The 21,475-nt window shown below is 39.4% G+C and overlaps 1 protein-coding gene and 1 long non-coding RNA gene across 3 annotated transcripts in view; one reads left to right on the plus strand and one right to left on the minus strand.

Annotated features, from left to right (window-relative positions):
- The window catches only part of LOC146481923 (transcription factor Sp5-like), a 30,357-nt gene extending 13,176 nt beyond the window's left edge, over positions 1 to 17,181 (plus strand). Inside the window, exons 1-2 of one of the 2 annotated variants that reach the window (XM_085108021.1) lie at positions 14,981 to 15,527; positions 15,677 to 17,181. In XM_085108021.1, the coding sequence (XP_084964147.1) occupies positions 15,480 to 15,527; positions 15,677 to 16,825 (1,197 nt within the window). In that variant the 5' untranslated portion in view covers positions 14,981 to 15,479 and the 3' untranslated portion in view covers positions 16,826 to 17,181. Of the gene's footprint in view, positions 1 to 14,980; positions 15,528 to 15,676 lie in introns of those variants that run through there. The other variant, XM_085108022.1, reaches the window with a different exon arrangement.
- The window catches only part of LOC146481924 (uncharacterized), a 29,977-nt gene continuing 15,791 nt past the window's right edge, over positions 7,290 to 21,475 (minus strand). Inside the window, exon 2 of the long non-coding RNA XR_014864367.1 lies at positions 7,290 to 7,491. This is a non-coding gene — a long non-coding RNA (uncharacterized LOC146481924). The remainder of the gene's footprint in view (positions 7,492 to 21,475) is intronic.

Below are 21,475 nucleotides of genomic sequence, written 5' to 3' on the forward strand. Positions count from 1 at the left end.
TAATTTCTATCTCGTAAAGGTTTTGACCATTTGAAGTTTTCTCGCTTTTATTTACTGCGATTACATAAAAGTTGCTTTCGAGTGAATCAATTCTTTTTCAATTAGTCTGCCACCTATTATTGTATAGGATATTACGGGAATTGTGCAACGTGACCGTCTCTTGTAAACCAAACCTTGAGTCTCGATTTGTGGTTCTAACTTTGAGTTTGATGGGTTAAAGTGCTGATTGCGATGCTGTGCTAAGCTGTGGCTCTAGCTTTTGAAAGTTCTGTGCCGGATGAAATCCTCATGTGTAACAATTGAACTGAACGCTATCGAACAATACTTTCCTGTGGTGTTGTTTATTAAACGCTACAAAGTGTTTCTAACTCTTTTTGAGTCCGTGGATGAAATACTGAAGTACGACCATTCAAATGAAAGCTACTGAGCAGTGTTTTACTTTGTGTTTGTCAGTGTTTTAATTTCTTCAAGTTTAATGTGAATAAAGTTTGTTTAACTGACGCAGACTGAGCTAATCAAAGGTGGTTGAGTGTTGTTAAAAAACTCCGCCCTTTGAAATGAAACTACGCAAAACATTCAAACTGACAGTTTGTGGGCATAACATAAGCAGGTTGGCCCGGCCTTTTTTCAGCCTCGAATTTAATATTTATTGCCACTGTTGGGTCCTTTTGTCGCTTGTTCGGCTCCGCGTAAGAGATCTATCGCATTCGCAGAAGCTGTCCACAATCACATTGGTTACGGAGAGAGCGACAGTCTAGAATTCTGTAGTTCATAACTTATCTCACCCCGCACAACGCGGAACGAGCCGTCTCGACGCCAAGGTGTTTAAAAACGTTTGTTGATAAATTCAAATTTACGTCGATCGCCGTTTCAAGTTCCATAGATGTTCGGAGTTTCGTCATTTCAATACCCCCCTTGGAGGATTTTACCCTTCTTTAATGAGGTAAGACCATCGCCAGCTGAATTGGCTCGCGAAGAACCTGGCATTGATTTAGAAGTATGTGTGTCTTTTTTGTAAAGAAATGTGAAGACCTGTTGAGGTTTTAAGTTTTGAATTGAAATTCTACATCAGATCTCACTACAATCGGAAATTAAATTAACGATAAAACATCGCTACTTCCCTTCGCCTTTTTCAATGTTTTAGTTTTGTCTTCTTACTTCTTACTGAAGAAGACTCTATTCAGTTGAAGTATCAGCACGTGTAAAATAGTGCTCCAAACAATTTGCGCGCAGCGTTTGGGGCGGGAACTTAGCTATGTCGCGTTAATTTTTAATTTTTGTAAACTACCTCTTCCGAGCTCTAAAACAAAGGAGGTAAATTATATTGCCACCCATATTTCTGCCGACGTTTGAATCGTCAAAGATGCCAACATTTAGAATGACTTATGTTTTAATTTGTAACCGGAATTTAAAAGTGCATTTCATAAATTAGGCTAAATTGTTCTATTTTTCTCTAACTAGTATATCTTCACCGACGTTTGAAGTAATAAAGGGTATCAACCTTTGAGGGCGGCCGTTTGAATTATGTTTCAATAATTTTGAAAGCACGTCTTAGTTGCTTCTTGCCTTCAGTTTTCCAACCCTTTTTTGTCCTTTCGACTTATGAAGTATCAAAAAGTCCACCTTTTGGGGCGGGGGGCGGCCAACTGTGATGTGTATTCACATTTGTAAATTTGTCATCAAATACTATACAATAGGAGGCCTGAATGTTTACCACCCATTGTGATAGATGTCTTTTCTCTTTTAAAGTTCTTTGTCCTCAAGTTTTTTTAATATACCAACGTCAGCTGCTCTTCTATCTTTTAATAATTTTGTTTCAATTGTATTGCTCCTTTCTTTTGTGTTTTCGTTCGGTAAATTGGGCTTTGGATGACAAGCATCGACCTTTTTCGTTAGCTGAAATGCTGGCGTTTGATTGTGAGGGGAAATAACCTAACATCACTAGCGACTTAAGTATTATAGCTGAGGTGGATCACCAACTCCTTTTGAAACATTTCAGGTGTTAAGAGATAGGATACAGCGCGCCCGCTGATTGGTTAATCTAACATGTTTTATCAAAGAATGAAACATGAAACTACGAATAATTGTTTGCAAATGGTTTAGCTTTCCACGCCGAAACTCAATACTTGAACTAAATGAGTATTAAACATGGAGCCACGTTTGAATGTTTAAGGTGCTTTATTTGAGTGGAAACTCGAACCGTCTAAAATGGCTGCCGGGAAGCTTAAATATCTCTGACGAAATCATTTGTGGGATGACTTAGAGCGTGCATTTCGTATCTGATGAAGAAAGTTGAAACAATGAAAAGTTCTGCAAACTCATTTCGTTGAATTATCAATAAACCGACGCTTGTTGTGAATCGATAGAGGTTAAAGCATGTGCGGGTTGTGCTTGCCGCGTTTTAAACTATTCACAATTACTTGTAGTATTTTGTGACAACATAAGCTTAAGGAATACATACGCACCTGAACTGGTTTCTTTATTTGGTAAAATATTTTCCAGGTTTTGTGGACAACGTGAGCTCACGATGGTGAATTTTTTATTCTCTTTCTTAACTCGAATGCCGTTTCAATCAGCCATTTACTTCCTGGATCGTTCGGCCACACTACGAGTTTGAACGAGTTGGAATAATCGCCAAGAACGGTTCAAATCCTAAAAGTGAATTTTATATTTTTCAAGTGACATTTTCGTTGGCGTTCTCGTCGTCACTGGGTCCTAGGGAGATATCTGAAACTGAGGTTTCGAGTAGGTCTCTCTAAGGGCCTACCGCACTTGTTATAACAGGCCGACCAGACAAATCCGGCAATCCCGGCAAACGGTTAGGCATCAATTTCAAGTACTAGTTATATACCAGTACTTCAAATTACTTGAAAATGGCGAAGTGCCAGTTGTTGTTTTTTTCTGAATTGCCCTTTCGAAGAATTTGCAGAACCAATCCTTTAAACTTACTCATTGCATTTACAAACTGACCTATGTGACTACTGGGAACTTTCTTTTTTGTGAGAAAAAATATAACAATCTATTTAGATTAGGAAAGAAAGCTTAATTTTTTAACACTGGTATTACCAGTGACAAGACTTGCCCCCAAAAAAGACAAGTATAACCGGAACTATGTTATATGAACTATGAAATTTGGTTTCTGAACGGCGTTTACAGGGTTTTTTTCTTCAAAGACTCACCCGCCAACTACCAAAAAGGCTAAGGATGACCTAACAATGATTTGTAAGAAAGCAAATTCGCCCTCCCTTGTCTTGATTGGCACCACCCATTAAAAAGAATCATTATTTAATTTTGCATAGCGTAATTAGCACAACATCAGCCAACTCAGCTGAAGTGGCAGCAGGAAGCCAAAAGATTTGAAATAAAAACAGTTGAAAATCAGTGAAAGGATCTTGATTCAAACTGTGTCATTACTAAGCCCCAAACTGTGTCATTACTAAGCCCATCAGACACGCAGCGATCTGGGATGTTGTGACTTGGGCTTTGTGTTTAAGTTGGAGCGCACTGATTTTGGTATTGATCGAGATTAAAGAACTGGCTTTATCACTAATTTTTGCTATTTAGAGCTAAGCAATGATTCTAGCGAGAGATTTTAGGAACAGTAGCTGAGAGACAGTGAAGTAAAGAGAGATGTGCTGTACATTATTATATCTGATACAAATTCTCACCTGGTGTTTTAATTGAGTTCATGTTCCATTATATTTAGGGCCAGTTATTTAAACAGAGTCTAACTTAGGCCGCGGCTTAAGACAATCAGTGGGCCTCGAAATCTGTTTAAGTGGTTTATTTTATTGGTGTTTGGCCCTGATTTTAGTGGTTGAACCTTAGCACTGATCAGTTTTAAAACAGTGATTTATATATTTAACCCAAATATTAATTTAAAACCTTAAGATTAGCCACTCTGATTCCGTTGTTTTAAGTCTTAAACACACTATTATTACTTTGTGTTGATTAAACTCTCTGAACCTTAAGCGGTGAAGTTTAGGCTCAAGCACTGATTCTTACTATTTTCAAACACTGTATGGCTTTATTATTTAACCTTATACAATAATCTAGGACGTGAACCTTTCCGGGTAGTAAAACACTGGTTTGAGGTAAAAACCTTAAGTGAAACACTATGGAGTTTAGTGTTTTTGGCCTCACTCAAAATTCAAGGATAGTTTTGCTAAAATGGACAACGGTTGTAATATCCTAAATTTCAGCTCTCTTCCTAGTGTGTCGCTCACTCTTTCACTATTTTCTTTCATTTGAATGGTCCCACGTTAGGATTTTATCCATAGCATAGATTAAAAAATAAGAACCAACCCATGCAGCATAATAAACAGAACCACAAGAAAGTACTGCTTTCATTTGAATGATCTCGCTTAGGATTTCTTTCTGAAGGACTCAACCTTGTACAGCATAATAAACAGCACCACAAGAAAGAACTGCTCAGTAGCTTTCATTTGAATAATCTCGATTCGGACTGATTTCTTTCTGATTGACTCAAGGTTAGAACTACCTTTTACAGCATAATAAACAGCACCACAAGAACTGAGTACTGCTCAGTAGCTTTCATTTAAATAACCTCGCTTAGGACTGATTTCTTTCTGATGGACTCAAAGGTTAGAACTACCTTTTACAGCATAATAAACAGCACCACAAGAACTGAGTACTGCTCAGTAGCTTTCATTTGAATAATCTCGCTTAGGACTGATTTCTTTCTGATGGACTCAAGGTTAGAACTACCTTCTACAGCATAATAAACAGCACCACAAGAAAGAACTGCTCAGTAGCTTTCATTTGAATAATCTCGCTTAGGACTGATTTCTTTCTGATGGACTCAAGGTTAGAACTACCTTTTACGGCATAATAAACAGCACCACAAGAACTGAGTACTGCTCAGTAGCTTTCATTTGAATAATCTCGCTAAGGACTGATTTCTTTCTGATGGACTCAAGGTTAGAACTACCTTTTACAGCATAATAAACAGCACCACAGGAAAGTACAGCTCAGTAGCTTTTATTTGAATGGTCACACTTAAGGATTATATCCGTAGACTCCAAAGTGAGAACCGCTTTGTACAGCATAATAAACAGCACCACAGGAAAGTACTGCTCAGTAGGACTTTTTACAAGTTTATTCTAGAGTGCGGCTTTGCGGGATTCTCACAGTTAGACTGAATTGCAAAACAATTGACCAAGGTCAAACTTGTGGCGTACAGAATTTTGCCAAGTCAGACTGACATTTCAGTGGTTTTCGAACATCATAATTTGTCAACCGTTTTGTAAAACGAAAGCAGTTCCACTGAATACAAATTTAATGTAACATTGGAGTAACTTACAGGTAAATCGAAGTTGTGAATAAGGAGTTCAATTATTGTATTGGATCCCCTTTCATGAACGGACACCCCTTGGATCTGCACAGGAGCCCACGGGGCCCTCATAAACCAATTTCTTTAATAATCCATGAACGTTAATTGTGTTACGCCTTAGTCGGGGTGAGAGAATTTTACTTGACCCTGTCTTTAAGCTGGCATAAGGGCGTGTTGATTGTGGGAGAACAAGTCATTACTGCTACTTTTAACACTACCGTATATGATTCAGATTTTGGCCGGCAGCACAGAGCAAAACATTCGCTCGGGAGAGATCAAATATCCACCATATGCTTGTCACCTTGTGCTTGAACAGGACTTACCAGAGCTTACTGTTGTGTCGAAACCAAAATATTGTGGTTTGTTGTTTGGCGTTGTACGGTTTTGCTGTTTGAATGACCTGCTGAGGAACAGCAGAGAAACGCAGCTGCTGCGGTCTATCATAGCTACAGGGCGCCTGGGAAAAGAAGAGCGTGCAGTTTCAACCAACTGAGAGGTTCACAGACACTAGCTAGTCTGCTGTTTATCTTCTAAAAAAACTGTCAGAGTTTTGAAAGTAGTTCAATCCAACCCATAAGATGAAAACGAAGATAACTCCAGTCGCACGGAGCAATCCTGCTGAAGAGTTTCATACGTCACACTTTAGGATTTCATCCACAAACTAAATGTCAGAACCACCTTGGACAACATTGTATCACTGAGCACCGCGAGAAAGAACTGCTCGGTAGGTTTAATTTGAAAGTTTGCACTTTAAAATTTCACCCACAGACCCAAAAGCTTGGTAAAGCTTAAAAAATAGCTCCTAAAATAGCACCACAGGAAAGCACTGTTCAATCGCTTTCGTTTGAATAGTCACACTAGGATCTCATCCACAAGAGCCGGCCATCTTGCACAATATAACTATACAGGACCACACAATTTGCTTTGATTTGAATCTCCACAATTTAGCGGTTCGGCTTTACAGACTCGGAAGTTAGATCAGAACAACCATGTATCGCATGTAGGTTTCTACTGCTCAGCAGCTTAACACTGTGGAATTTCATCCACAGACGCAAACGTTATACCCTTGAGATTCTGAGACGCCAGCTATTCTTTCTATCTCGTACTTCCAGCGTGGTTATTATAGTTTATCTCGGTTCCCTACTGTTTAGCTTCGAAGAGAGAGAAAGAGAGGGAGCAGCATCAGGTGGTTTCTAGAAAAATAGTTGGTAATTACTCCCAAATGAAAAGAACACTATTTTATGCAATAACGATTGGTGCAGTTACGTTCTGGTTGTACTGTCTGGTACATATGTCTTTCAACCATCTTTATAGGTCTTTGGCAGTTGGCTACATTGTTTCTGAGAGAAAGAAACTGGGGAAACCCATTTTCTGGTTCGAAATTTTTTTTCCAGCTATTGTTTGATTTTCAGTTTTTTAACATTAATTTGACAAATAAAACGCTGACTGACCGACTGGCTAACTGGCTGACTGGGGGACTGACTGTGTGACTGGCTGGCTGACTGACTGACTTACTGACTGGCTGGCTGACTCACTGACTGACTGGCTGGCTGTCTGACTAACTAACTGGCTGGCTGACTGACTGGCTGGTTGACTGACTGACTGACTGACTGACTTACTGCCTGCCTGCCTGCCTGCCTGCCTGCCTTGCTGGTTGACTAACTGACTCACTAACTAACTGTCTGACTGGCTGGCTGGATGTCTGACTGACTGACTGACTAACTTACTGACTGGCTGGCTGATAGACTGGATCAAGTTTGAGCGTCATGAAGCTGATCATGGTACGTCTAAACGTATTTTCGGGCGTCAGAGTGCTTTGTACTAACCACTGCTCGCTTAAAACGAAGAAGAAAAGCAACACGAAAAGAGGCAAAAAATAAACCAAAACAATACAAAAAGTGTATAGTTCGGTTGGTAGATCAACAGTGAAGGTCAAACCATTTAAAGAAATCAATTTTATTACTCTGAGATTTAAGAACCTCGGAATTCATCTCGCTGATACCGAGGTGTTCTCAAGGCAAGAGATGACATGGCATAGTTGGTAATCCCATGAAGCTTTTCCTTGTAGATCACAAATTCAGAAGCCGTTGTGTTCTTTCGCTCTTCCTTGCAATCCCTCGAAACACATCATGCAGTCCCTGAAGATAATAGAAAGACAAACATCCATTGTTCACTTTGGCTTCAACACCAAGGAAGGTTCTAGAAATCCTGAAGGAATTTGCCAATTGACGTTTAGAATGAAGAAGAAGCTACAATAAGGATATTTTAATTTATTTTTCCTGAGGTGAAGGGATAGAAACATTCAAAAAGGGCGGTATAACGCTTCCAAGTTGTTATCTTTTTTCATTCTGCTATCTTTATGCATGACGAAACTGAGTTACTTGTTGAGTTGATTCTAAACAAGTTCCTGCAGCATGAAGCAACCAGGAGCATTACTAGTATCCCTGGATGGGGTGTGAGTCCCATCACAGGATACCCAACACGAAGAGACTAGGAACATTACCATTTCTTCTATATGGGATGCTAGACTATCAAAGCAGGAAACAGCTAGGAATATTACTACTCCTCCATAGTTAAGATTCTAGTCCATCACAGGATACCTAGCATGAGGTGATGAGGGTAATTACTACTCCTCCTGGATGGGATGCTGACACCCTTAAAATCCTGTTGTACAATTAATGAACTGTGCATGTGGAAATCGGAAAACTTAAAGGGGCACTGTCACGGAGATATTTCTGTATGTTGGTCCAAACAGCTCAAATATCTGACAAAGAACCTCTTCTTTAACGTGAAATCTTTCCCAGAGCACCGGGAGAAAAATATGAAATGGTTTCTCCGGGGATAAACAAACTAGAATCACTTATTAGCAATTTTCTCCCAAATTCACAGGAGGAACTTGAAAGAATTGGCCAACTTTTTCAAGTTGCAATTCGTTTCCATCCTAGTCATCCGCAGGCAAAAATGATCGATACTAGTTTCTGTGCCCTAGTAGGGTTATTTCTAACAAAATTGAACCATTATTTTAATGTCTTCATCGATACAAATAAGTTTTTCGCTATTCAAAGTGACACTTTAAACAGGTGACAGTGCCCCTTTAAAATGTGCTTAGTGGTTGATTTATTTTGTATGGTGTTGAATGGCGAAAGAACAAAGAACACTGATTCAAAGCGCGCATTGTTATCTAAAACGTATTGGTTCAATTCAAAATAACCAAGAATGACGCCAGCAATTCAATTCTTTGATATTTGTAGAATGGCAGAGAAAGTAAGCACGGAACACGCTTCAATGAAGTTTAAAAAAGAAACACTGTAATTTTGTTTAGTTTGTTTATTGCTTATTCTGTAATAATGTAGATGTTTAACATAAAAGGCGTTTCCTGTTCTCAATAGAACACTATAATACTACCAGTTCATTGCTTGTTTTGTTTAGAAGTTTGGTTTGAAGTAGTAAGTCATAACATGTGATACCTGCTAACACTGTTAAATAACTAAGATTTGGAGGTGGCTCTTTTGTTCTGAGAAAACTTCCTACGTTTACAACTAACTTTTGATTCTGAACGAAATCTCAAAGCACGGTCATTCAAATGAAAGCTAAATAATGATAACAATATTTATTGAGGATGAAAGTGCTTTACAGAAGTGTCCTCCTACTAAGTTACAAGTAATAATACTAATACAAAGGATTTAAGCTCCCGAAGGGACTACCCTGAGCTTTAAAACCAAATAAAGGTGTCTGTCTGTTGTCTACCAGAAAAAAACTAAAGCCAAAAAACAACGTGTAAAATATGTTACAAATCTATATAAAAAATAGTCTAATAAACAGTAACTTGACCTCAAATTCTTAAGTATGAGAAACTAGTATTGAGCAGTACTTTCCTGTGGTGCTGTTTATTATGCTGTAGGTGGTTCTAACTTTTGAATCTGCGGATGAAATTCTGAAGTGTGACTATTCAAATGAAAGCTACTGAGCAGTACTCTCCTAGATGTGGTGCTGGTTATTATGCTGTACAAGGTGATCCTAACTTTTGAATCTGTGGATCAAATCCTTAAGTGTGACCATTCAAATGAAAGCTACTGAGCAGTACTTTCCTGTGGTGCTGTTTATTACGCTGTTCAAGGTGATTTGACCATTCAAATGAAAGCCGTTGATCAGTGCTTTTTTGTTTTGCTGTTTATAATTGGCTGTATAAGGTGGGTCTAATTTTTGAGTCTGTATGAAATCCTGAAGTGTGACCATTCAAATGAAAGCTACTGCCGGAGCAACACCTTTTCTGTGGCGCTGTTTATTTTGCTGTTCAAGGTGGATCCGTTAAACATTTGAGGCTGTGGATAAAATCCTAAAGTGTGACCTGTCAAATGAAAGCTGCTGTTACTGAATAATTGTGCTGTTTAAGATGCATTACTTTTGAGTCCTTTTGCCGGATGAAATCTTTAAGTGTCGCCATTCATTTGCTTGTGCTTTGTTTTTGTTTGATTCACACAAATAGCACTTTTAAAAGACTTGTAAATCGATATCGTCACTGTACAAAGGGAAATGTAATCCTGCAATCCCACAAGCCAAACAGAAAACAATTATCGCGTAATTTTTCCGCTGTATTTGCAAAACTTCTCTTCTCAACCCACGTTGTGGTAGGCGATATATGATAATCTGATAATGGTTTCCGATCCTGGTACTTTGGAATGAGATTTGGCAAAAAGCGCACCGTTGGTAAACAGCCGTAGGTAAGAACAATCAGATTGATTTTGAGGATTATAAAAAATATCAAAACCAGGTTTGAATTTTGTGAATCCCAGAGACAAACTTAAAGCCTTAATTGACTCATAATACTTGAATCTTTGATTTAAAACTTCAGATGTGACTATTGAAACGAAAACTGGACATTGGTCTGTTCTTTTCTATGTCGACGTTTGTGGTTTAGTAGTTTTGTAAAATATGATTTACTTTTCTTGCTGTCAAAAAAGATGTTCATTTTAAACCAAAAAATGAACCCTCCTTCGGGGAGTGAAACTGCGAATACAAGAACAGAAACAATGGCACAATTGTCTCGCATGAGATAACAAAAACGTATTAAATTCAAATACGGGATTTATTGCACGCCTCTTGAGCAAGCCTTGGTTGATATCACAAAGCTTCCAATGTAAATCTACAGTGTCTCGTTGATGTATTCACTCCTTAAGCAATAGTTTTCTCATTTAGTTTATGCCTTAAGCACATGTATACTAATTTGTCTTTCTGTTTTGTAACACACGATCTGCGTGGATTATTACCAAGATTACGATGTTTGTGACAGGAAGTTATCAACATGCTTAATCGCCTTTTAATCGCTCCTATTTCCTCATGTCATCGAGCTTTTAAAAGTGTATACTCCTTAATTGTTTTAGAAAAAGAGATACCGAGTTTTAAACCTAAAGCAATCCGTATTGTTGTAGGGTTGGCGAGCAGTAGCATTCGCCCGGCGAAGTATTTTTGTCTCGAAGTTTATACAATTGTTTAATGAGCACAGAAAGGTTACTTTGTTCAAATACTCTGGGCATACAGAAGTATTGAAATCGAGAATTGCGTGACTCATTTTGTACCGCCTTTGGGAGATCTGCTTTTATAGGTTACAGTCTTTTTAAATCCCGCATTTCTCATCTCGTTTTTCGCGGTTTCTGTTTTTGCGCAGGGCAAAATTAGTATTTTGCAAGCATCAATATATTTAGTCTGGAGGTAATATTAATTCTTGTGTTAGAGGAGACCTGAATATCTAATTTTTAATAACTTTTATGCCTGCCTCATTTTATGGTTTTGTGAGATTAAAATTCAAATCATAATTACACTCGCGATCGCAGCTTTATCTCAAATGCAAACGGAAATCAAAATGTAACGAGCTTGTAGTTTTGCGCGTTAATTCTTTGAATTCAAAATTAAAATAGAGCTATTTAGAAAATACAGGCGGCTGCAAGTCTATGACACTGAAACAGCGACTTTAACAAAGTATGGATTCGAAATCATGTTAACTTTGTTCCTAACCTTGACCTCAGTCAAGCACAAGGAATTTTTTTCCAGTTTAGTAACTGTTCAAGTGCCTCTTCTGTGAATAGAATGGGAGGGATAGAATGATATTTGTGATATATCAATCTTCTGGTGAGGCTGCTTCGCAGCCCTAAGCTATAGACTCGGCGACTCGCGGTCGTTATGAAGCGGAATTGCTGAAAAAACTGGCGTTTTAAAAAAAGGAAAACTCGTTAAAGCCGTAATTGCTCGGAAATAGGTTAGTTTTCAAGCTTAACAGAGTTTTTGGCGTTTATTCGAGACTTAACCGCGCCACTTCAAGAGTCGCTTTTATCTTTGCCAATCAAGGCACGCGCCCAAGTGCTAGTTGAATTACCCTTATCGTGCTTTAACGCAAAGTTCAAAAGCTACCGCCTCTATTGCAAATTCCACTGAGTGGGTTGGCTTGTTTTAATATCGTCTTTGGTATAATTACATGACAAAGATTGGCAGATAGTAGAGGCTAGTCTTTTTGCTGATGCCGATCAATCCCTTGGTACTTGTTCCGACCAAGTGACAGGCAGTATTTTTTTCTCGGACGAAAACGTCGGTGGATTCAACACAAGGAAGTGTACACAAGAAATACAATTTTGCCGAGGCTTGCTATGCAATTTGCCTGGGGGTTGCTTATTATTTTTAGCAAAAAATATTAGCAGACGTAAAGAATGGAACAGCATGGATGTTATATTGTAAACACCTTGCACAGTGACGATAGGGTTAACGCAGAAATTAAGCAATTTTAAAAAGGTCGCGACGAGTTTCGTTTAACAGAGCTAGACAGATACAGGGAAGGATTATTTCAAAGTTAAAAGTTTTTGTTATCTCCGTGTTTCACACTAGGGATTTTAAATGGCCACTGATTTGCCGGAGACATGTGTTTTGGAACATTCAGCAACGAAGACAGCTTAAAAGATTTCAGAAATCACGGTGATGAAAATTAAAACTCGAACGACGGAAAGTGCAAAGGACAGACAGATAACGGGAGATTACTGCAGAGCAAATAACAATTCAATCCTCGCCTTATAAGATTCGTCTTTCTCCAAACGAATCGCTTAATTTTCTGATTAACTTTTGCGATTCCTTAATTCGACTGGCTCACGTCGTTTAGTCCGCAGCGTAAACTTTTTATCATCCTTTTAGCGTGAATATTCCGTTAATAGATATTTCGCCTCGGGCTAAAACAGCAAAATAGCTCGCTTATTGGGTCTGTGGTTATTAGCCAACCCTTTTGAACAAACGATCCATCAGTGGAATAGAAAAATAGAAAGCTCAAATCATCGATCTTGATTTGTCTCTAAACAGAGTCGCTCATTCGTAACTTTGCAGCCTCATTCGCTTTTGTGTTCCCGTTGGTTTTAGTCACATACTAAGCAAACAACGCAAACAGAATTAACGGCAACAAAAAACCGATAACGAATAAAAGCGAAAATTGAATTTCTGTCTTCGCAGTTGAGATTCAAACACTGCCGATCTTGTTGACTTTGAGGGAATATTTTCTAAAAATGCGGTCGCTGAATTTTTTTGTTTTTTTAATCTCTCTTTCTCTTTTTCGCGAAAATGGACAAGAGAAATCATAGAAGTCGGGAGAATGTCCAATTGTTTTTTCAGGATGCTTTTTACGAAATGACAATTTTCTGCGTAAGAAGAATAAATATTCAATTAGTGGGAAATATATTATAAAGAAAGATCTTTGAATACAAAGTTGCGTCTTTGAAGAAGCCGACAGTTGGGAGACATTAGTATTGTTGAAAAGCTCTTTTCTCTGACAGTTTGCTTTCTAAACTTTGTTGACAAGGCCAAAACCCCATCAAGCTGTAACCAAATTTCAAGAGAGAAAAACGAACCTGAACATCGCTATTTGCGCGAGCTCCGAAAAGCAGACCCGTGGTAATTGTTCCGTTTTTGACTAGAACCAAATTAGTGGTTTGCCATGGGTGAAATAACTAATTGTCGTCCGACAGTTTTGCAATAAACTTTGGCGCAGCGGAAATTTTCTTCTCTCTTCTGGCGCGAGATTTATGAATTTTGCTAAATAGCAACAATGTGAATTATAAATGGTTCCCTGCCGGTTGTGGCTCCGGCCAGTCGCACTGTGATTCTATAATCCTCGGGTTTATGATAAGCAATGTGTATTACATCATTTGGTTTTGTTTCGTTTGCTATGAACCCCCGTGGCTTGTTTGAATACAACACGCGGCTAAACTCAGCGTTGATGAAAGTTTTTAATCTTCTAAACCAGTAGGAGCGGAAGGATTGAACATTTTTCAGTACTTTAGCGGTTTATTCAACAATCTTTGTTCTTTGAGGCTTTACGGAGTTGTAGTTTGCTGGGATTTGCGTCAAAGGAATCATGTGTCGGCCTTCTTCTAGTGCAGTATTATGGATCTCTTTTGTTCAGAAACCGTTTCCCAAGAGTCGCGGCTGATGTGTAATCTTTGTATTTGAGTATCGTATTGTCCACTGAGGAATATATTGGCTCAAGGTATCTTATCAACCCAAATCAACGACCCCCTCAAAACTTGCTGCTTATGAGACAAATCTCAGTTGTGCCTTTGGCTTTTTTACAGAAATGTTCTTGTTTTTTTGTCTTTCTTTCTTTTTTTTCCGTTTTTTTTTTTAGGTGAAGTAAGTAAATCGGTTTAGGAATTGAAAAAAAGAAAATTGACTGTAACAGATAAGCAAGCGCATTGTTTCATTCAAACATACTGCGCGGTTATATTGAAAGCCGGTATAAAAATCACGGCTGCAAAGCCCGGGAGAAGGATGCTTCCTTGTAGCACCGCATGTCTCAATTACAGGTTTAAAAAGCCTTAACCTGCATAATAAAATAAACAGAAGTGAAATATGCACCTGAGGCCGGCGAAAAATACATGACAGCCTTCAATCACACCAAGCGTGCGAATAACTTGTTAATTGTTAGGCGAGGAAATTGGTCGAAATTGATCCGTGAACTCAAAGGAAGCCGCCGACTCGAAGAGCGACGAGCATTAATAATTGCCCATAAACAGTCTGTCATCTCGAGCGCGCTCATATCTGAGGTTAATTTTAGTTCGTGCGTAGAATATTCGCCCAAGCGATGTGAAGCTCGCGCGAGAAGAGTGCAGAAAGCGACATGGGTTGATTGGCACGAATATTGAGTGCGAGCTATAAAGGTGGACCTTGAGGCGGGTTCAGAGGGCGGGTTTCTAATTAGTCGCGCCGCGCACGCTCGTTAGAACATTCAGCCCTATAAAACTGACATTAAAACCGCATTTAAGCTTGCTTCAACAAAATGTTTGTACATCGGCGTTCGCTTGGAAATGATTGCCGGAAAGAAGCGAGTGATGAGCTGTACCTGTGCTTAAGCTTGACGGAGATTTGTATTTTTTTCTTTGCGATTAGTAAACAATTGGATGGATGGCGCGGCACGATGAAAGGTTAACACCTCAAGCGGTTTTATCGCGTAAAGCCTCAGTGTACCTCGTGCATTAGATGGTAATTGTTTATAGCTTGTTACTCGGACAATGGTCTGTTTGCCTTCTTCACAAGTGTATTGCTGGAGCCATTCTTATTTAAATAAAGGCGGTCTCTTTTGCAAGTGATGACAGTACTTTTAGAGGTGATGACAATAATGTGGCGCGATAACGGAAATACACAATAATATAACAAATGATTTTCTTTCAAGGGTCGACCCGCGGCTTGTTTACAAAGCGATAGCCAATCAGCGCGCGCGCTGCGCGGCGGCCTGCTTTGATCATAGAAATCCAATCATAAAATGTCCCTTCTTTTGATTCTGTTCATTAGTTCGCCGCCCTCTCGCCCCTCCTCTATCATCTCTGATAATAGCACCTTATTTACGATAACAACATTGCTGTGAGAAGAGTATAAGCACGAGTCTCCGCCTCTGAGCTGCTATTGGCAGGCGGCATCGTTTGTCTAATTACATTTAGTCTGTTTTCTCCGCCACCGGCTCGCAAACCAGCTGAAGGCTTTTGTGTGTAGGAGGCAACCAGGTTTCATTTACTCTTGGCTCTTGCGGACGAAACATCGTATTGGAACAGCGCTCAGTTCAAATCGTACTCAAGGAAATTTTCTCGCGAAAATCCTCGTCGACATGGCCACAGCTGCGTTGGCAAGACCCGAATATTTTCCGTTTTCACATGTAGGTATATCTTTTAAAGGATTTTACAACGCATTAAAAGTCGCTAAAAGTTGCGACTTGCGTGTGTATTATTTATTGAAATCGGTATAGCGTTTTCAGGTTGGCAGTTTCTCGCTCGGTGTTCAATGTATTTCTTTTTTAAATTCTAGGAATATCGCAAGCCGTCACCACTGGCTCTGTTAGCCGCTACTTGCAGTCGAATTGGCCAACCGGGAGCTCACCGCGATTACGAATGTCACGGGAAGTTTACCGGCGGTGTTCTTCCTGAGCTAAGCCAACACGCAGTCAGTATGAGTCAACTTATGAGCTGTCCAGGAGAGCGAATGCTACCACTTACACCGCCAGCAGATTCACATTACGCCCCCTTTCAGGAGTTCTATCTCTCTGCGCCTCCAAAGAGCCACATCCATCAGAATTTCGCTGTTTCCCACGGGAGTCCTTCGCGCGGACCTGTTTCACCTTGCATGGCTGCTGTGCACGCGTGTCCTGGCTCGGGTAGGAGCGCTCCGCTATCGCTGGGCTGCACTGCCGCATTTAAACCGGAGTGTAACGAGATGGGAGGGCTTCACTGGTGGAGTGTTGAGCCGAATAAAGCCGTTGTTCGCAGCCCCATCTCCAGCGCAGTTCCTCAGAGTTTGGCTCTTAGTTCTGCTACAAGTCACATCTCGTCCATGAGCTATCACGGAAGCCCCAGCCCTGTGCCCTACCATCTCACAAGTCCGTACAGCTCGTCTATGTCTAACCAAGTCACGGGAACGAGAAGATGCAGACGGTGTAGATGCCCGAATTGTCAGCTCGCAGCTACAACTGGCAACACGACAAAACGAAAGCAGCATATTTGCCACATTCCTGGCTGTGGGAAGGTGTACGGAAAAACCTCGCATTTAAAAGCACACCTACGTTGGCACACAGGCGAACGGCCGTTTGTCTGCAACTGGTTGTTCTGTGGAAAGAGTTTCACCCGCTCAGATGAACTACAGCGGCATCTTCGAACGCACACTGGCGAGAAACGCTTCCAGTGTGTGGAGTGTGGCAAACGATTCATGCGAAGCGATCACTTGCGAAAACACCAGAAAACACATCAGAACAATGTCAAGAAAAGCGCAGATAAAACGGATGAGGAAAACATTAAGGAGGAAGAAGACATCAAAGACATTTCCATGGAACTCAATATTGATGTTCAAGAAGGACAGAGACTAGCGCAGATGAGTAGCGTGCTCGCGTTAACGCCAAAACAGGAAGAACATGATAAAATGGAAGTTCCAAACGTTGATACTTTTATCAACGTGGAACACTGACTTTACTAACAATAACCTAAAGGCAAGAACAAAAACTGAGCGGACACGAGATATATTTATCCCATAGAATCGGCACAAGTAATATATATCTATCGAAATATGAAAAGAACTCTTTTAGAATTCATTGTAGCAAATTTAAATATAACTCGACTGTATCGAAAGGATGGAATATTTTAAGTTTGAATATTTATTGTCGTGTGTTGATCACACGTAAAACTCCTTTAAATTGAAAAAAATACGAATCTTGTGGAAAAGATTGTACAATTCCTTGTAAATAATGTCTCCTACCTCGCTCGAATCTTGTATATAAATCGAATTGAGTACAGGAATAATAAACGTTTTTTAGTTTACTTCAACATTCGCGTGGGGTTTCGATTTTTTTAGCCGTATGTTTATAGCAAGAGAGCGGGGCGCTTTTGAAGTCCCAGATACATAAGAAAATAGCTGAAAGGCAGAAACTACTTCTTCCGGTTACTCAAGATGCAAGGATTTGATTTGCTAAGTGGTGTTTCAATTCAAAAGCAAAGTGCACTTTATGACGCTAACTCGCTCGGGTCTGTGCCTCCATTGTGAGGCGGTTTTAGAGCGGCCTAAGAACTTTGAAGGCGGTCTCTTTGAACAGGCCCTGTTTACAGAAATGTGGTGTTATTGGCAATTACACAAAGGCTACTAATTACCTTTGCGTCCTGCTTTGCGAAATAACTGCTTAAAATTTGAAGAATCACGGCTCCAGTGATTCTAATAGTCGCGACCGCAGTTAGAGATAATTTCCCTAAATCTCGGTTAGTTTTTATATTACATTCAGCTCCTTTCGGAACTCAGCAAATGGGTCTTGAACCTTAAGATTTAATAAGGTAGTTATCGCTTGAAATTGAAAAGCCTGATGCTTCAGCCCCAAGCCCGCAAGATTTATAATTTTTTTTAGTTCTTGCATTTTCAGATCAATCTTGAGAAAAAAGCGAAGGCACATTGTTAATGCAAGCTGTGATTTACAAAAGTGGCTTTAACAATGTCCGGAAAAATAATTGGGGTGGAACTTTCTCGGTACACAGAAGCCGACTTGAAAAGAATCATGCTCCATTGCCGAGCTAACAAACAACTAACACAAGGAGCTTAAAGAAGTTGAAACAAAAAGAGCAAAGAGCTTTCAGTGTGTTTAAAGTAAGTTTATTAAGCTAGCGTATAAGCCACTGTGCACATTTTCGTTTTTCAGTGTTGCTGTTTTAGTAGTAGAAAGCCTTGGACAATTGTTAAGGCTTCCATTTGTTTTGAGATGAGCTGAAAACATCAGATCTGATGTGAAAATCGAGACTTAGTAAGTTACCGACAGAGTTTAGCAGTCAATTGGAACTTTGGTAAGCGTGTTACTTTGTGAAGAATCGATTTGACTCAGTAAGGCGTGGTCCAAGAACTAACATGAAAGAGGCTAGAATAAAATGCTGAAATATCAGGAAAGCATAGTTGAGTTCTTATTCTTTCAGCAAAGGCGTGACTAAATCATTGCAATATTTCATTGCGATCTAAACTGGGACTAATTTGCTCTATTATAGCTTGGTAATATTTTCTTTGGAGGTGAAAGCCGGCTCCGCAAGACAATGCATCCTGAGCGTGGTCTAAATCTGGTTTAGTTAGATTTAAATAGACCTTCTCATTCATCACTGATATTTTAACTGAAATAAAACTATTAATTTCTAGTAGAATGGCAGACATTTATCTTCTTGAGCCTTTTTCACTGTAGCTGAGTAAATGTATTTAGAATTCTTTGTTGACTTCAGTGTTCATCCTTGTTTGAGTGTGTCAGTTGTCTTGCTAAGGTGCTTACACATTCAAAGCTTAAGTCGACTAGGGAAAATCGCTCGTTCATTATACTCTGGGCAGCGTTCAGTACGATTTGAAAAGACTGAGATTTGTATCATTCTTAGTGCGTTTTACCTTGAGGTTATCTTGACCGAGGTTTGCTGTATGGTGGCAGCTATCTTTCTTTCCTAATTTGCGCTTTGGCGAGTGATTTGGTGTAGTTTATTCTAATGCCCGGTTTTTTCAAAAGAAATGTAAAGTTCTTAATAAGGTATTATTCACAAGTCAGAAGCATCGTTAGTTTCGCTGTCAAGGATTAACGCCACCGAGGCATGTTTTCGCACTAGGTTTTAAAATTATAGGCCATTTAACTTTTCACCTAACAAGCAAACTACCGTTTTGGCAACCTTGTCAAAACTTCGTACTTGAATAAAAAAGTTCTATTCATTGCCAGGCTATCTATTAACTAAACCGCAAACGTTCCTAGAAAGCTATCCAATCCTTAAATAAGCCGCTGCTTTTAAATTTAGACAACACCAATACGAGTAATTTTTTGTTTCAAACCAGCGAAGCCTTATTCGTAATTTGCATCTCGCTTGCTGCGCGGCCAAAATGTCTTCCTAGACACGTTGCTGGGACTGTCTAAAGCTCACAGGAGCGAATTAGCTTTTTGATTTCAAGTTTACTTTTTAAATTACTTCCTTTCTTCAATTTGTCATTGTGTAGTGCCGTTTCGCACCAGCTCTTTAATTAATGTTTGCCTTTGCCATCCGGTGTTTGTTCAATCCATGCGCATTTATGCTCTCATCAACTTCGCTGATTTTGTTTTCATTTTTCAGAGCAAAAAAATCCAATCTTTTCGTATCAGCCGACCAAAGATAAGTTACAAAGCCTTTCAGCATTTTACTAACAGGTTTTTCTACAGGGTTTTTGCCCCAAAGCACAGTAAATTTATGTACAAGTGGAACAAAATATGCAAGACCACATTATTGTGTTGAAACAAGCGATTCTACTGTGCCTCGCTGTTCATAAGCCTGTTGCTGAACGCAAAAGGTTAAAACCCAAAGCGAAAGTCCAATTTTATCCCCCTTCGCTAAAGTTTTCGAGTATTAGAAAACTCTTTCGAGTGGTCTCACCAATCGTTTGGGAGCCACTCCACTCAACACTACTCGGAAGGAATTTGACGATTCTTGGGATACCAACTTGGGCTATCGGTTGTGAGGGCTATCCTGGAGTCTGTGGATGAAACCCTAGTGTGTTACCATTCAAATGAACGCTGTTGAGGAGTACTTTCATGTGGTGTTGGTCGTTTCTTGATATATTGCAAAAGGAATTTTGAAGTGTTTTCTTATCGTTTCTTTCGGTTTCCAAAAGGTCAAAATATTTCGATTGTTCAATCACTTTGATTGGCATTTCTCGATTCGATCCACGAGTTCCCTTTTAAATAAACCAAGGCTTTGTTCATTTGCTAGGCAATTTTCTACCTGTTTAATTCAAATTCTTAAAATGTCATCCACTGAATAGAGAATCATGAATTAACAACGAGCCGTCTTGTGGAACACGCCGCGCCTTTCTGTTTCCACGCCGCGGGTTGTCCGCTGCATCACAGCGTGCTCTCCCTGGGAACTCCACCTTTTCACGGTTTCAATTAGTATCTCGCAGCTTATGGCAGCACCGTTATCATAAGCAAAACTACTTTAGGTCTACTTTACACTTGCTTATCCAAAGCTTCACACCACGCGCTATCTGCGGTGGACCAAACACTGCCTTGCCTCGCGACAGCGGTTCGTTATCCTCGTGCAGTATTATTGTAACTTGACTACTTTCGCTTGCCGCTCTTACGCGTGTTGATAAGAATACAGGCAGTGGTTTTCAAACAAGGTTGTCAGTTTGTCTTGTAGTTTAGCCTTAACATCAGGATCAATGTCACTTCGATGAACAGCACGATACGTTTTATTTGTTCATTAAACCCTTTGCTTGTTGCCGCATTGTCTAAAAGCGTCCCCTTCCATTATTTTATCGTGAACTCTGGTGAACTAAGCGCTCTGCGCGCGCTGTAGTTTGATTGTGGCGGCATTAGTTATTCATAACCTACGAGACAGTTAATTTAAAACTCTGTCAAGCTTTTATGGATGCAAGGTATTAAGCCTTTCTCTATTAGTTTCTGAAATCTTGGATGTCTTTCATTTCAATGAACTGATAATTTAAGTTAATCGACGCTTTGTAGTATTGTTGTCAGTAGCTGGTTGGTTTCTATGTCATCTCAATCCAGTAGCTGTTGCCCGTATTGTTTAGTGATTCTTTCTGTTAGTGTTTTGTTACTGAGCAAAACTCCGAGACTTAATGGACATAGAAAATGCTTAATTCTTTTATGTAGACAACAAGGGAAAAGTTTATAACGACTTTAGCGATGAAGTATCTCAGTAATAACAACCTGTTTCCTGTTTTTCTAGGGAAATTCGAAGAAGGATAAACAACGCCTTTTAAAGGACTGTTTTGGTTAAAGTTGAAAGCCGCTCTTTTTGTAAACAACTTTTTCTCCAAATAATGATTTTTAAGCGAGCAGTTTTGAACCTTTTCTTGCCTCAATACCATTAAAAGATATGTGAAAGTGAAGATATCTTACAAATGTACCAACACGAGGCAAATTCAGCTCTTAATCGATTCCATTCAAAGAACAATGAAGCGATTGATATGCATTAATCAATCGATTTAAGGTTGTTTCTTTGTAAATAACGTTCAACGTTCCCTCCTTCTACAAGACTTTCAAACAGTCGTTGAAGTTAACAATGTTAGTCAAGAGTTAGTTTTATACATAATATTTACCATAGAACTACAAAGTTGTAGAGACAT

Source organism: Pavona decussata, unplaced genomic scaffold (genome assembly GCF_977016875.1).
Source record: "Pavona decussata unplaced genomic scaffold, jaPavDecu1.1 SCAFFOLD_48, whole genome shotgun sequence".
NCBI classification, from domain to species: Eukaryota; Metazoa; Cnidaria; class Anthozoa; order Scleractinia; family Agariciidae; genus Pavona; species Pavona decussata.